The sequence below is a fragment of the Erinaceus europaeus genome, chromosome 10 (genome assembly GCF_950295315.1).
Source record: "Erinaceus europaeus chromosome 10, mEriEur2.1, whole genome shotgun sequence".
NCBI lineage: Eukaryota > Metazoa > Chordata > Mammalia > Eulipotyphla > Erinaceidae > Erinaceus > Erinaceus europaeus.
Genome location: NC_080171.1, coordinates 56628514 through 56640343, shown reverse-complemented (window position 1 = coordinate 56640343; position 11830 = coordinate 56628514). Strand labels below are relative to the sequence as shown.

At 38.1% G+C, this 11830-nt stretch overlaps 1 protein-coding gene across 1 annotated transcript in view; it reads right to left on the bottom strand.

Annotated features, from left to right (window-relative positions):
• Window positions 1–7812: 7812 nt before the first annotated feature.
• The window catches only part of MTAP (methylthioadenosine phosphorylase), a 58860-nt gene continuing 54842 nt past the window's right edge, over window positions 7813–11830 (bottom strand). The window contains exon 8 of the mRNA XM_007533112.3: window positions 7813–10080. Coding sequence (XP_007533174.1) covers window positions 10042–10080 — 39 coding nt within the window. The 3' untranslated portion in view covers window positions 7813–10041. The remainder of the gene's footprint in view (window positions 10081–11830) is intronic.

Sequence of the window (11830 nt, the reverse complement as noted above, 5' to 3'; positions counted from 1 at the left end):
AGCATTAAATTTGTAGATGGCTCTGGGTAATATATTCATTTTGATGATGTTAATTCTTCCAACCCATGAACATGGAATATCTTTCCACTTCTTTGTGTCTTTTTCAATTTCTTTGAGTAGTGACTCATAATTTTCAGTATACAAGTCTTTCACTTCTTTGGTTAGGTTTACTCCTAGATATTTTATAGTTTTTGTTGCTATAGAAAAAGGAACTGATTTCTGGATTTCAATTTCTTCTAACTTAGTGTTTGCATAGAGGAATGCCACTGACTTTTGAGTGTTAATTTTATAGCCTGACACCTTACTGTATTGCCTGATGATTTCCAAAAGCTTCTTGCTGGATTCCTTAGGTTTTTCCATGTATACTATCATGTCATCTGCAAATAAGGAGAGTTTGACTTCTTCTCTTCCAATCTGTATGCCTTTAATTCCTTGCTCCTGCCTGATTGCTATGGCAAGAACTTCCAACACTATGTTGAATAGTAATGGTGATAGTGGGCAGCCCTGTCTAGTACCTGATCTGAGTGGAAATGCTACCAGTTTTTCACCATTGAGTATGATGTTGGCTGTAGGTTTGCTATATATAGACTCCACTACCTTCAGGAATTTTCCATCTATTCCCATTTTTGTAGTGTTTTGATCATAAAGGGATGTTGTATTTTGTCAAAGGCTTTCTCTGCATCTATTGATATGACCATGTGGTTTTTGGTCTTGCTTTTGTTGATGTGGTGGATCACATTGATTGATTTACGTATATTAAACCAACCTTGCATGCCTGGGATAAACCCCACTTGGTCATGATGAACAATCTTTTTGATATATTGCTGTATCCGGTTGGCTAGAATTTTGTTCAATATTTTCGCATCTATGTTCATCAGAGATATTGGTCTGTAGTTTTCTTTTTTGGTTGTGTCCCTGTCTGCTTTTGGTATCAGGGTGATGTTGGCTTCATAGAAGCTGGCAGGGAGTATTCCAGTGTCTTCAATCTTCTGGAAGACTTTTAAAAGTAGAGGTATTAGTTCTTCTTTGAAAGTTTTGTAGAATTCATTTGTAAAACCATCTGGTCCAGGACTTTTATTTTTGGGAAGATTTTTGATAACTGTTTCAATTTCATTAGCTGTGATGGGCCTGTTCATGTTATCCACTTCCTCTTTACTTAGTTTTGGAAGTTGGTAGGTATCTAGGAAATCATTCATTTCTTCCAGGTTCTCTAGCTTGGTGGCATATAGTTGTTCATGGAAGCCTCACATGATATGTTGAATTTCTGCAGTGTCTGTTGTGAATTCTCCTCTTTCATTTACTATCCGATTTATTTGGGTCTTCTCCGTTTTTTGTTTTGTGAGTCTGGCTAAAGGTTTGTCGATTTTGTTTACTCTTTCGAAGAACCAACATTTACTTTCATTGATCTTTTGTATGGTTTTCCTATTCTCAATGTTATTTATTTCTGCCCTAACTTTAGTAATTTCTGTCCTTCTGGTTGCTTTAGGATTCCTTTGTTGTTCTTCTTCTAGGTCTTTGAGATGTGCAACCAGGCTGTTTATTTGTGCCTTTTCTTGTTTTCTAATGTGTGCTTGTATAGCTATGAACTTCCCTCTTAGGACTGCTTTAGCTGTGTCCCAAATATTTTGATAGCTTGTGTCTTCATTTTCATTGAACTCTCAAAACATTTTGATTTCTTCCTTGATTTCCTCTTTGACCCAGAAGTTGTTAAGAAGTGTAATGTTGAGCTTCCACATTTTGGGACTGTTACTAATCTTTTGTTGATTGTTAAGTGTTAGTTTAATTCCACTGTGGTCTGAGAAGATGCTTGGGATGATTTCAGTGCTCTTGAATTGGCTGATGCTGTCTTTGTGGCCTAACCTATGGTCTATCCTTGAGAATGACCCATGTGGATTTGAGTAAAATGTGTATTCCAGTTTCTTGGGATGAATGACTCTGAAAATGTCCAATAGTTCTAGTTTATCTATCTCTTCATTTAGCTCCCTTATGTCTTTACTGATTTTCTTCCTGGATGATCTGTCAAGTTGAGATAGTGGGGTGTTGAAGTCCCCTACTATGATTGTGTTACTGTTAATATATTGCTGTAGCTCTTTCAGTAGAAGTTTGATGTATTTAGATGGCTTCTCATTGGGTGCATAGATATTAGTAATTGTTAAGTCCTCTTGATTGACTGATTCTCTGAGCATTAAGTAGTGTCCATTCCTATCTTTTTTAATCTTATCTATTTTAAAGTCTATCATGTCAGATATGAGAATAGCTGTTCCTGCCCTTTTTTGTGGGCCATTGGCTTGAATGATAGTTTTCTATCCTTTCACTTTAAGTCTGTGTTTGTCTTGTTGTGTTAGGTGAGTTTCCTGTAGACAACATATTGTTGGGTGTGTTTTCTGATCCATCTTCCTACTCTGTGTCTTTTAATAGGTGAATTCAGGCCATTGACATTTATTGATATCAAAGATTGAAGATATTTTAACACCATTCTTGTAGAGTTTTAGAGTGTTTTGATATATGTCCTATTTGTGGTGGTCTGGTTGTTTATAGGAGACCTTTCAGAACTTCTTTCAGGGCAGGCTTGGTGATGGTTGCTTCCTTCAACTGTTGCTTGTCTGAGAAGGTTTTGATGCTTCCATCTAGTCTGAATGACAATCTAGCAGGATATAGTATTCTTGGCTGAAAGCCTTTCTCATTGAGCACTCGATAAATATCTTGCCATTCTCTTCTGGCCTGTAGTGTTTGTATGGAGAAGTCTGCTGCTAATCTTATGGGTTTTCCTTTGTAGGTGACTCTTTGTTTTTCTCTTGCAGCCTTGAGGATCCTTTCTTTATCCTTATTCCTTTCCATTCTAAGTATGACATGTCTTGGTGTCTTTAGGTCTGGGTTAATTCTGTTTGGGACCCTCTGGGCTTCTTGAATCTTTATGTCTTTGGTGTTGTCTAGACTAGAGAAATTTTCAGCTATTATGGCCTGGAGAATGCTTTCTTCCTCTCCTTCTCTTTCTTCCTCTGGTAAGCTAATAATGCGTATATTGTTTCTTTTGAAGTCATCCCATAGGACTCTGTTGTTGTTTTCAGCATCTCTTAATCTCTTTTTGAGATCTCTTACTTTTTTAGTTGTCTCTAATTCATCTTCAATCTTGCTAATTCTGTCTTCAGCCTCATAGATTCTATTCTCTCTGCCCTCTACTGCTTTCTGGAGTTCATCTATTTTGTTGCCCTGCTCTGATACTGTTTTAGCTTGTTCAGCTAGTTGCCTTCTTAGCTCAGAGATTTCAGCTTTCAGCTCTCTAATAACCATGAGATTATTAGAATTTTCTTCCATATTCTCATTTGTTGTTCCTGCAGTTCTGATTACAATTTTTTCAAATTCTTTACTCACTCCTGTTATTATTTCCTTAGCTAATGTTTGGATGTTGAACTCTTTGTTTTGTGCTTCACCCTCTGGAGGACTTTTAGCTGGACTCTTGTCCTGGTTCGAGTCCCCAATATTTTTTCTTGTTGTTTTAACCATTTTATATATTATGTTATGAGTTCCCTTTATCAGTACTTTTCAAATTATTGATCACTATTGCCTGGATTGACTTGTGTCTAAGTAATTTAATTAAAGGGTTTACCGTGGTGGAAGTTAACAGTTTTTTTTCAATCCCTGAGTTGGAGCTCTGTGGTGTAAAAGCCTCTTTTTTTTCTTCCCTGTAGGCTATGGGTGCCTGAGGGCTTTTAAACTATCAATAGGCTTCTTCGCTTAATCACTGACTCCTGACCAAGAGATAAAGCAGGGTGTGGCAGAGATAATCCAGTGGTTATGCAAAGAGACTTTCATAGCCCCTCAGCTATGCCAAGGAGGTATAGGTCTTCTCCTGAGTTTCCCGGTTAGATCTCTGTACCCTGGTGTCCCTCCCTGTTGCTGCTCCAGATTCTGAGGGTAGTAGCAATGGAGACTCAGAGTTGCACTTGGTGAGTCTCTGGGGAGTCCTTTCCTCCCTTCAGCTGTCCCCTTGTTGTGGAGCAGACTGGAGGTGGTGTCTCCACTGATAAACTGCTGAATGTTAGCAGTCACTTAATCTCTCTTTAGGCCCCTTTCTCCTCTCTGTCACCAGCCACGCGTGTTTGTACTCACGGGTGATTTACTGGGTTCCTGTGGTCATTCTAGTCCTGTCTTGTTTCAGTCCGGGTGGTCTCCTTTGGTATTCCTAGTTGATCCGGAAGAGGAGAGAAAGAGATATGCTGCTCGTAGCTCCGCCTCCGGAAGTCGAATCTCCGGTATCATCTTTTTATATGCTTATGTGGCGGTAACTTTGAATTACCTTTTTTTTTTTTTTTTTTTTGGCAACTCTAATTTCAACTGAAGGCTGAGTGCTGCTAACATCAAAGACAGAGGAAGCATTATGTGTCATCTGATGGAAGAATATGCCTATTCCTCTAAAGCAGCTTTGAAATCAGTATAGATTCAATAAGTCCACTTAGAAAAAATATAGAGAATATAACATTATGTTCAATTACATCAAGAGTTGGTCTCTCTTAGATCCCTCCCTCTCTTTTTCTTAAAAAAAATTAATTTATTCCTTTTTGTTGCTTTATTGTTGTAGTCGTTGTTGCATAGGACAGAGAGAAATGGAGAGAGGAGAAGACAGAGAGGGTGAGAGAAAGACAGACACCTGCAGACCTGCTTCACCACTTGTGTAGTGACTCCCCTGCAGGTGGGGAGCCGGGGGCTAGAACCAGGATCCATTTAAGTCGGTCCTTGTGCTTAGCGCATATGCGCTTAACCCACTGAGCTACCGCCCAACTCCCACTCCCTCTCTTTTTAATTGTTACCAGAGTTATTGCTAAGGGATTGGTGCCAACACATGGAATCCACTACTCCTGGCAGTCATCCCCCCTACCCCCTTATTTATTGATAGGACAGAGAGAAATTAAGGGGGGAGGGGGAATAGAGAGGGAGAAAGACATCTTCAGACTTGCTTCACTGCTTGTTCATCAAGGAGAGGAGCATGGTGTTACATGCATTCAGCCAGTTGTGCCACCACCTAGCCCCACCATGAATCAAACAACTGGGTTTCTTCACACATAAACTATAAAGGAGAAGATATGAGGAAAGAGAGATATGGGGTTGAAGTGAAAAGGACAGAAGGCCAGCAAGGGGAGTGATTAAAATAAACATAAAATACACATAAACATTATAGCTATGTGTTGTCTTTAACTGAATACTGTTTCATATAAACAATGTAAGAAGATATCATTTGTGAGACACTTGAATTTACTATTTTCTACATATTTGGTGACATTAAGAAATCTTTGTGTGCGTGTGTGTGTGTTTATTTATGCTAGTGATCTGGCTATGTTTTAAAAAAGTTTGATTTATAAGTGACATTGATATATTCATGGATTGATATATTCATGGTGCTTTCTTAACCAAAGCACCGCTCAGCTGACTTATGATGGTGTTGAGAAAAGATTGAATTTGGGACATTTGGAACCTCAGGCTTGAAAGTTTTTGCATAGCTATTATGCTATCTCCTTAGAAATGGAGAGAGGAGGGGAAGACAGAGGGGGAAAGAGAGACACCTGAAGACTTGCTTCACCACCTGTGAAGTGACTCTCCTGCAGGTGGGGAGTCAGGGGCTTGAACTGAGATCCTTACGTCTTTTTTAAAATTTTTACCAGAGCACTGCTCAGCTCTGGCTTATGGTAGTGGGAGGGATTGAACCTGGGACTTTGGAGTCTCAGGCACTAGAGTCTCTTTGCATAACTATTATGCTGTCTACCCCTGCCCCGTCGTGTATTTTTTCAAAGCAATTCTTTCCAGGCCCTATTGATGTGACCACATTTTCAGTTTATATATATAATTTTTACTTTATTGAGAAAGACAGAGACCAGAGCACTGCTCGGCATTGATTTATGGTGATGCAAGGGATAGAACCTGGGACTTCAGAGGCTCAGGCAGTAAAGTCTTTTTGCATAAACATTATGCTATCTCCCCTGTCCTCAGTTTTCATGTTTATCTACTTGAATGATCCAACTGAGTTATATTCAACAATTTATTTTGGTTGTCCATTAGTAAGGCACTTGGGAATGAAATCTATTTCACTCCACAATACTATCTTTAAAAAAATTAATATTTGGGATGGAGGGTAGCTAACATAATGGTTATGCAAATACTCTCATGCCTGTTCTCATGCCTGAAGTTCCAAAGTCCCAGGATCAATCCCCCACACTACCTTAAGCCAGAGCTGAACAGTGTGCTGGTAAAATAATATTTATGAGGGAGTTATTTATTTGAGAGAAAGAAAATCAAAGTATCACTCTGGCAGATACAATAGTTTTATCCCCTTTTGTTGTCCTTGTTGTTTTACTGTTGTAGTTCTGGGATCCTTATACCAGTCCTTGCGCTTTGTGCACTTAACCGGAGGTGCTACCGCCCGACTCCCCATACAATAATGTTGATCTAACTCAAGACCTTATGCTTGAAAGTTTAAGTCAGGTTTTATCCAGTGTACTACCACTGGGCAGTAGAAAGACAAATTATCTGATAAGATGAATAGTAATTGTCAAAACAACAGAATAAATTTTATAATTTTTTGGGTCAACTTTAAATATATTATCTCTCATTCTCTCTTCCCAATATACTTGTCTCTGGTTTTGACTAACACTCTGCATGCCTATGGACTATATAATCCTCAAAAGAACAAGCAAAACAATGAAGAACATATATTATATAACATATAGTATATATACATATGTTTATTAATTGGATGGAGAAAGCAATCACTGTGAAGCTTTCCTCCTGTAGGTAGGGACGGGGGCTTGAACCTGGGTCTTTGCACATTGTAATATGTGCACACTATCAGATGCACAACTCCCTTGCCCCTGCCAACAAAGATTTCTAAGTAGATACAAAATCATCCATCAATAACTGGCATTTTAGATAGGCCACTAAGCTAGGATTGTTCCATTATGCCCACCAGGGAAAGTTTGAAATACACAAAACAGAGAGTTGGGCAGTAGCGCAGCGGGTTAAGCACAAGTGGCGCAAAGCACAAGGACCGACATAAGGATCCCAGTTCGAGCCCTTGTCTCCCCACCTGCAAGAAAGTCACTTCATAGGCGGTGGAGCAGGTCTGCACGTCTGTCTCCCCCTTCTCTCTCCATTTCTCTGTCCTATCTAACAATGATGACATCAACAACAACAATGATAACTACAACAACAACAACAAAAAAAACCAAGGGTAACAAAAGGGAAAATTAATATTAAAAAAAGAATTATGAAAAAAAATACTCGAAACAGCTCATAGTGCTCACTTCATTTTGTAGCTTAAAAAAGGAAGTGGTAAATAATCACAGAGGTGAGAAGTGTTCCAGAAAGAAATGCTCTGTAATGTCCCCAAATAGAAGGTATAATGAAAATTATAGTGACTCTAGATAAGGGTGAATAATGAAGTCTTGATGTCTCAAATGAGGTTAGTAGGAAAGACTATTGGATGCAGAAAAGTACCTCTAAAAATCAGGGACAACTGTGCTTTCTTAAAGCAGAAAAAATAACCAAATCTAACTAAGCCAATCCAAACCACAACACACACACACACATTTTTTTTTTAAATGTGTGTTGTCGTCAGGTATCTTACAGAGAATAAAGACAAGTTTCAATATATATCACAGCTTAGTGAGAACAATCTTGAATCACAGAGAATCTGGGTTCAGACACATTAGATCCTCCTGAGTCTCAATTGTGCAACCAGTGTTGGAACCATTAGTCAGAGAATTCAAAAGTTATAAGCACATGTAATTCAAAAAGCTCACTATCAATGCTGGTGGGTAATTGATTTATTTTGTTGTTTACAATTAACAGCTTACTATGTTGAAGGCAGTGTCAGAAACAGAAATTCACGGACTCTATAAATACAAAAATATGCCAATAAAGTACCATGTTACAGGCCAAGGTGAAAACCAAAACAACTCAGGATAAAAAAAGATTTCCAAATAATAAGACAATGTACATTCTTATACTAATTTAAAAAATGCACGACACAGATAATGTGTGTTAAGTCTTTTAAAATTGTCTAACGTCTAAGATGACCTATTTTAAACATCCAGCATTTCTTTAGTTGTTGCGAAACTCAAGTATTGATTATACTATGACGGTCTTTCAAAACGATGGACATCAAACAAAGCTTTGGTTATTATTAACATTTTGCAGTTTGCTTCATTATCAAAAACAGTGCATTAAATAACTAGATTGTTCCTAATCCACTTTTATTCTTAAAAAAACTTTACTATTTGACCAAATACAGTATAATAAGACTATTCACTTTTCCTGCTCTTTCTATATGTATACATGTACAATCTGAAATCAAAATTAGCACTTATACATCCATTTTAGAGTCAACAATTCTTTTTTTTTTTTTATTAGTGACTTAACATTGACTTACAGAATATTAACAGGGGTATAAATCTTCACCAGTCCTACCACCAGCATTCTGTATCCCCATTCCCTCCATTGGAAGCCACAGTAGTTTTCCCAAGATTGCAGACATGGATTGACTATTATTTTTATAACTATCTGTCTATATTTGTTCATTTTTTTTCCCCCTCCTCTGGTCCTGCCCCTTTTCCCATCCAAGTCACACCCACATCAATTACTGTTTCCAAATGTCCTTCCTTTTTTCCTCTTCTCTGGTCATCTTCCCCTACTATTTCTCTTCTTCTGGAAGTATGGAACAAAATTCTTTTTGGGGTACAGAAGGTGAAAGTTCTGACTTCTGTAATAGCTTCTCTGCTGGACATGGGTGTCAACAGGACAATTCATACCCCTAGCCTATTTCTCTTTCCCTAGTGGGACAGGGCTCTGGAGAGGTGACACATTGGTGAGGTCATTAGGCCAGGGAAGTCAGGATGGAGTCATGATATCATCTGCAACTTAGTGGCTGAAAGGCAGTAAGACAGGAACCAAAAATTAGGGATAGAGTACATGAAAATAGGGATCACAGGGTAGAAAGAAGCTAGAAGTCTATTTTAGGTATGTTCCTTGAGGCCCATGACTTTTGTAGGTTTTCTTGAGTTTGATAGCTAACATGGAAGTGGACAAAAATATTGTTTGGGAAGATGGTGTGAGAGTTAAGAATAGGGCTAGAAAGCTGGATTAGGGTATAGAGTAGCTTTAAAACATGAAACAAACCTATGAATAAAATTAACTGTTTACCCCATCAACCTAACCCAGGGCCCATATATATTCATATTTAGCACAGGAGCATGTGTAACCGCTGAATCCCTGTTGGTCTGAGCTCACAGTTCATGGTCAAAGCTGGGAACATTCTAGGCTGCACTCATTTCAGGACCAGTTTTCTTGGAGTGGCAGGGTAGGATGATCCAGCCTCTCTTCGGTACCACTGATACTTTATAGGGAGGACAAATTCCTGGAGTGGCCCACAAGAGGGCTTATGATGACGTTCCTGATGGAAGCAGTGTCACCAATTCTTTAAGACATCAATACAGTTTAAACGTGATTCAGTAGGTTGTCTTGCAGTCCAATTAAGAGTTAAATCATCATTTACTTCTGATTTAATATTTACATTGCTGTAAATATTTGCTACTACAATGAACACTCTACTAAACATCTCTTTATACATACTTGATATGTTTTATTGATAATCAGCAGTATTTTTAAGCCTTTTGACTTATTTTACCAAACTGTCCGCCAGAAAGACTATACCAATTTACATCAATAAAAAAACCTAAGGGTTCCATTTATTATTTCTTAAAACAAATTTAATGGAGGAAATGTAAAACGGTGAGATGTCTCCCCCATGACCCCATAGTGTGAGACTCTTCTCATTTGTGTGTTGGCCACAGCTTTTCTTCGGTTTCTTGAAGCAACCTGAGTGCTTTGAAAGGCATCCCTGATACATGCACTGTTTTGTCGAATGAATGGTCTTCCTTTGTGGACAAGGGCATGAAAACTGCCTGTCTTCTCCATGGTTTTTGAAGTGAAACAGAAGTTCCCAACATGACTGGGATTAGAAAGTCATCTCGTCTTCTTAGCAAACACGCTATTTTAATGTCTTGGTAATAAAACAGAAAAGTGGGCCATATTCTGAAAGGAAGAAAGTAGACATTGATCACAATTAACCAAGCACTTGCTGCAGGCAGTGATTTTAAAGCCTGTACAAGCAAGATAATCATCTAGAATACTTGTCAAGAACCAGATTTTTTATATTATAAAAATGAGTGAGGCCTCATGGGAAAGATACTTCTAATAAGTGCTTCAGAAAATGCTAATATTAACTAACGTTTAATTACCATTAAGCAGATGTGGATCTCTTGGCATAGCTCCTACTCTTAGCATGCCATTCTTTTCTTTTTTTTTTTTTTTCCTCCAGGGTTATTGCTAGGGCTCAGTGCTTGCACCATGAACCCCCTGCTCCTGGAAGCTATTTTTTTCCTTTTTTGTTGCCCTTGTTGTGGGGCCTCAGATTGAAAGCTCCCCCACCTCCCCATTAACATTATGCTATCTTCTCAGCCCCTAGGACAAGTCTTATGCACCAACCTCTCGTATGGAATACTGCTTATGCAACCTATATCTCTCACCATATCCCAGTGAGATCATTGAAATTTTAATGTCAATTATTCCCAAACAGAAGACAGTCTTTATCACAGTAAGTTCTGTGTATCTTTGCACACTACAGCCTAACTTAAGAGTGGCACTCAGTGTTTCTAAAGTGAATTATGAGTGAATTAATTATATACTACCCCAGAACAAGGATCAACGTGGTTCTACTAAATGCTACAGGACAGAAGCTAAGATTTTAATTTTTTTTTCAAGAGCAGCATCCTTGCATTTTCATTCTTTAAGTAATACCTAGCCCCCATCTGTAGAAATAGAATCTGTAGAAAGTGACACACACACACACACACACACACACACACACACACACACACACACACAATTTTGCAGAGAGCTTTAGAGGCTTCCTAGAAGACTACTGATTGCCATCTAAACAATTTTACTTAAAAACAAAACTGAAAGCCTACTGCTTGAGAAATGATCTTTAAGTTCAAAAGTCTATGGTCAAAATGAGGTCAGTTGAAAATCTCAAAAGAATAGTACAGCACATCTGGCAGGTAACAGTAGCCTTAGAAGTAGCAAATGGATGAGTCATTTCCCCCAAATCAACAGTGTGCTTACTTGGGCAAGCTCAAGTCAGGCTGCTCTATTGCATTTTACTCTTTCAAATGTATCACTTGCTAGTTTAAACTATCTTTCCCCAGTTCTTAGAATTTATTTTCTGTTGTTCTTTTCTTCGTAATCATAAAAAAAAGTTTTCCTGTATTTTGATGAGGAAATACTTTGTGGGGAGAAAAGAACTATCACTTATTCACTAAAGAACCTGGTCATACATGCTGAAACCAACAGATGAGCTTCTTCTTCCGAGCAGGGAAGATAGATGGCAAATTCTAGGATCCCTGACTTTGTCAGCCCCCAAAGCACCATCTAGAAGAACTATGTATTAGCACTTCACAACTTGGGAAATGTTATGTTCTTACTAGTACTTTGAAATCACCCCTTTTACAGCATTTACAATCTATGAATTGGAAAACATCACAACTCCTGGGGAAATTTTGTCACTTATTAGTGATTTTTATTCCAGGGCTCTTTTTTTGATAAGGTAGGAGGACTTATAACAACTTTTCAAATCCTTTTCCAACTATTGACATTAGGATGTAAGACATTAGGTATATTCCATTAGATCTTTGGCTACTCCCCTATTAAAATTTTTTTTTTAAAAAAAACAATATTTATTCCCTTTTGTTGCCCTTGTTGTTTTATTGTTGTAGTTATTATT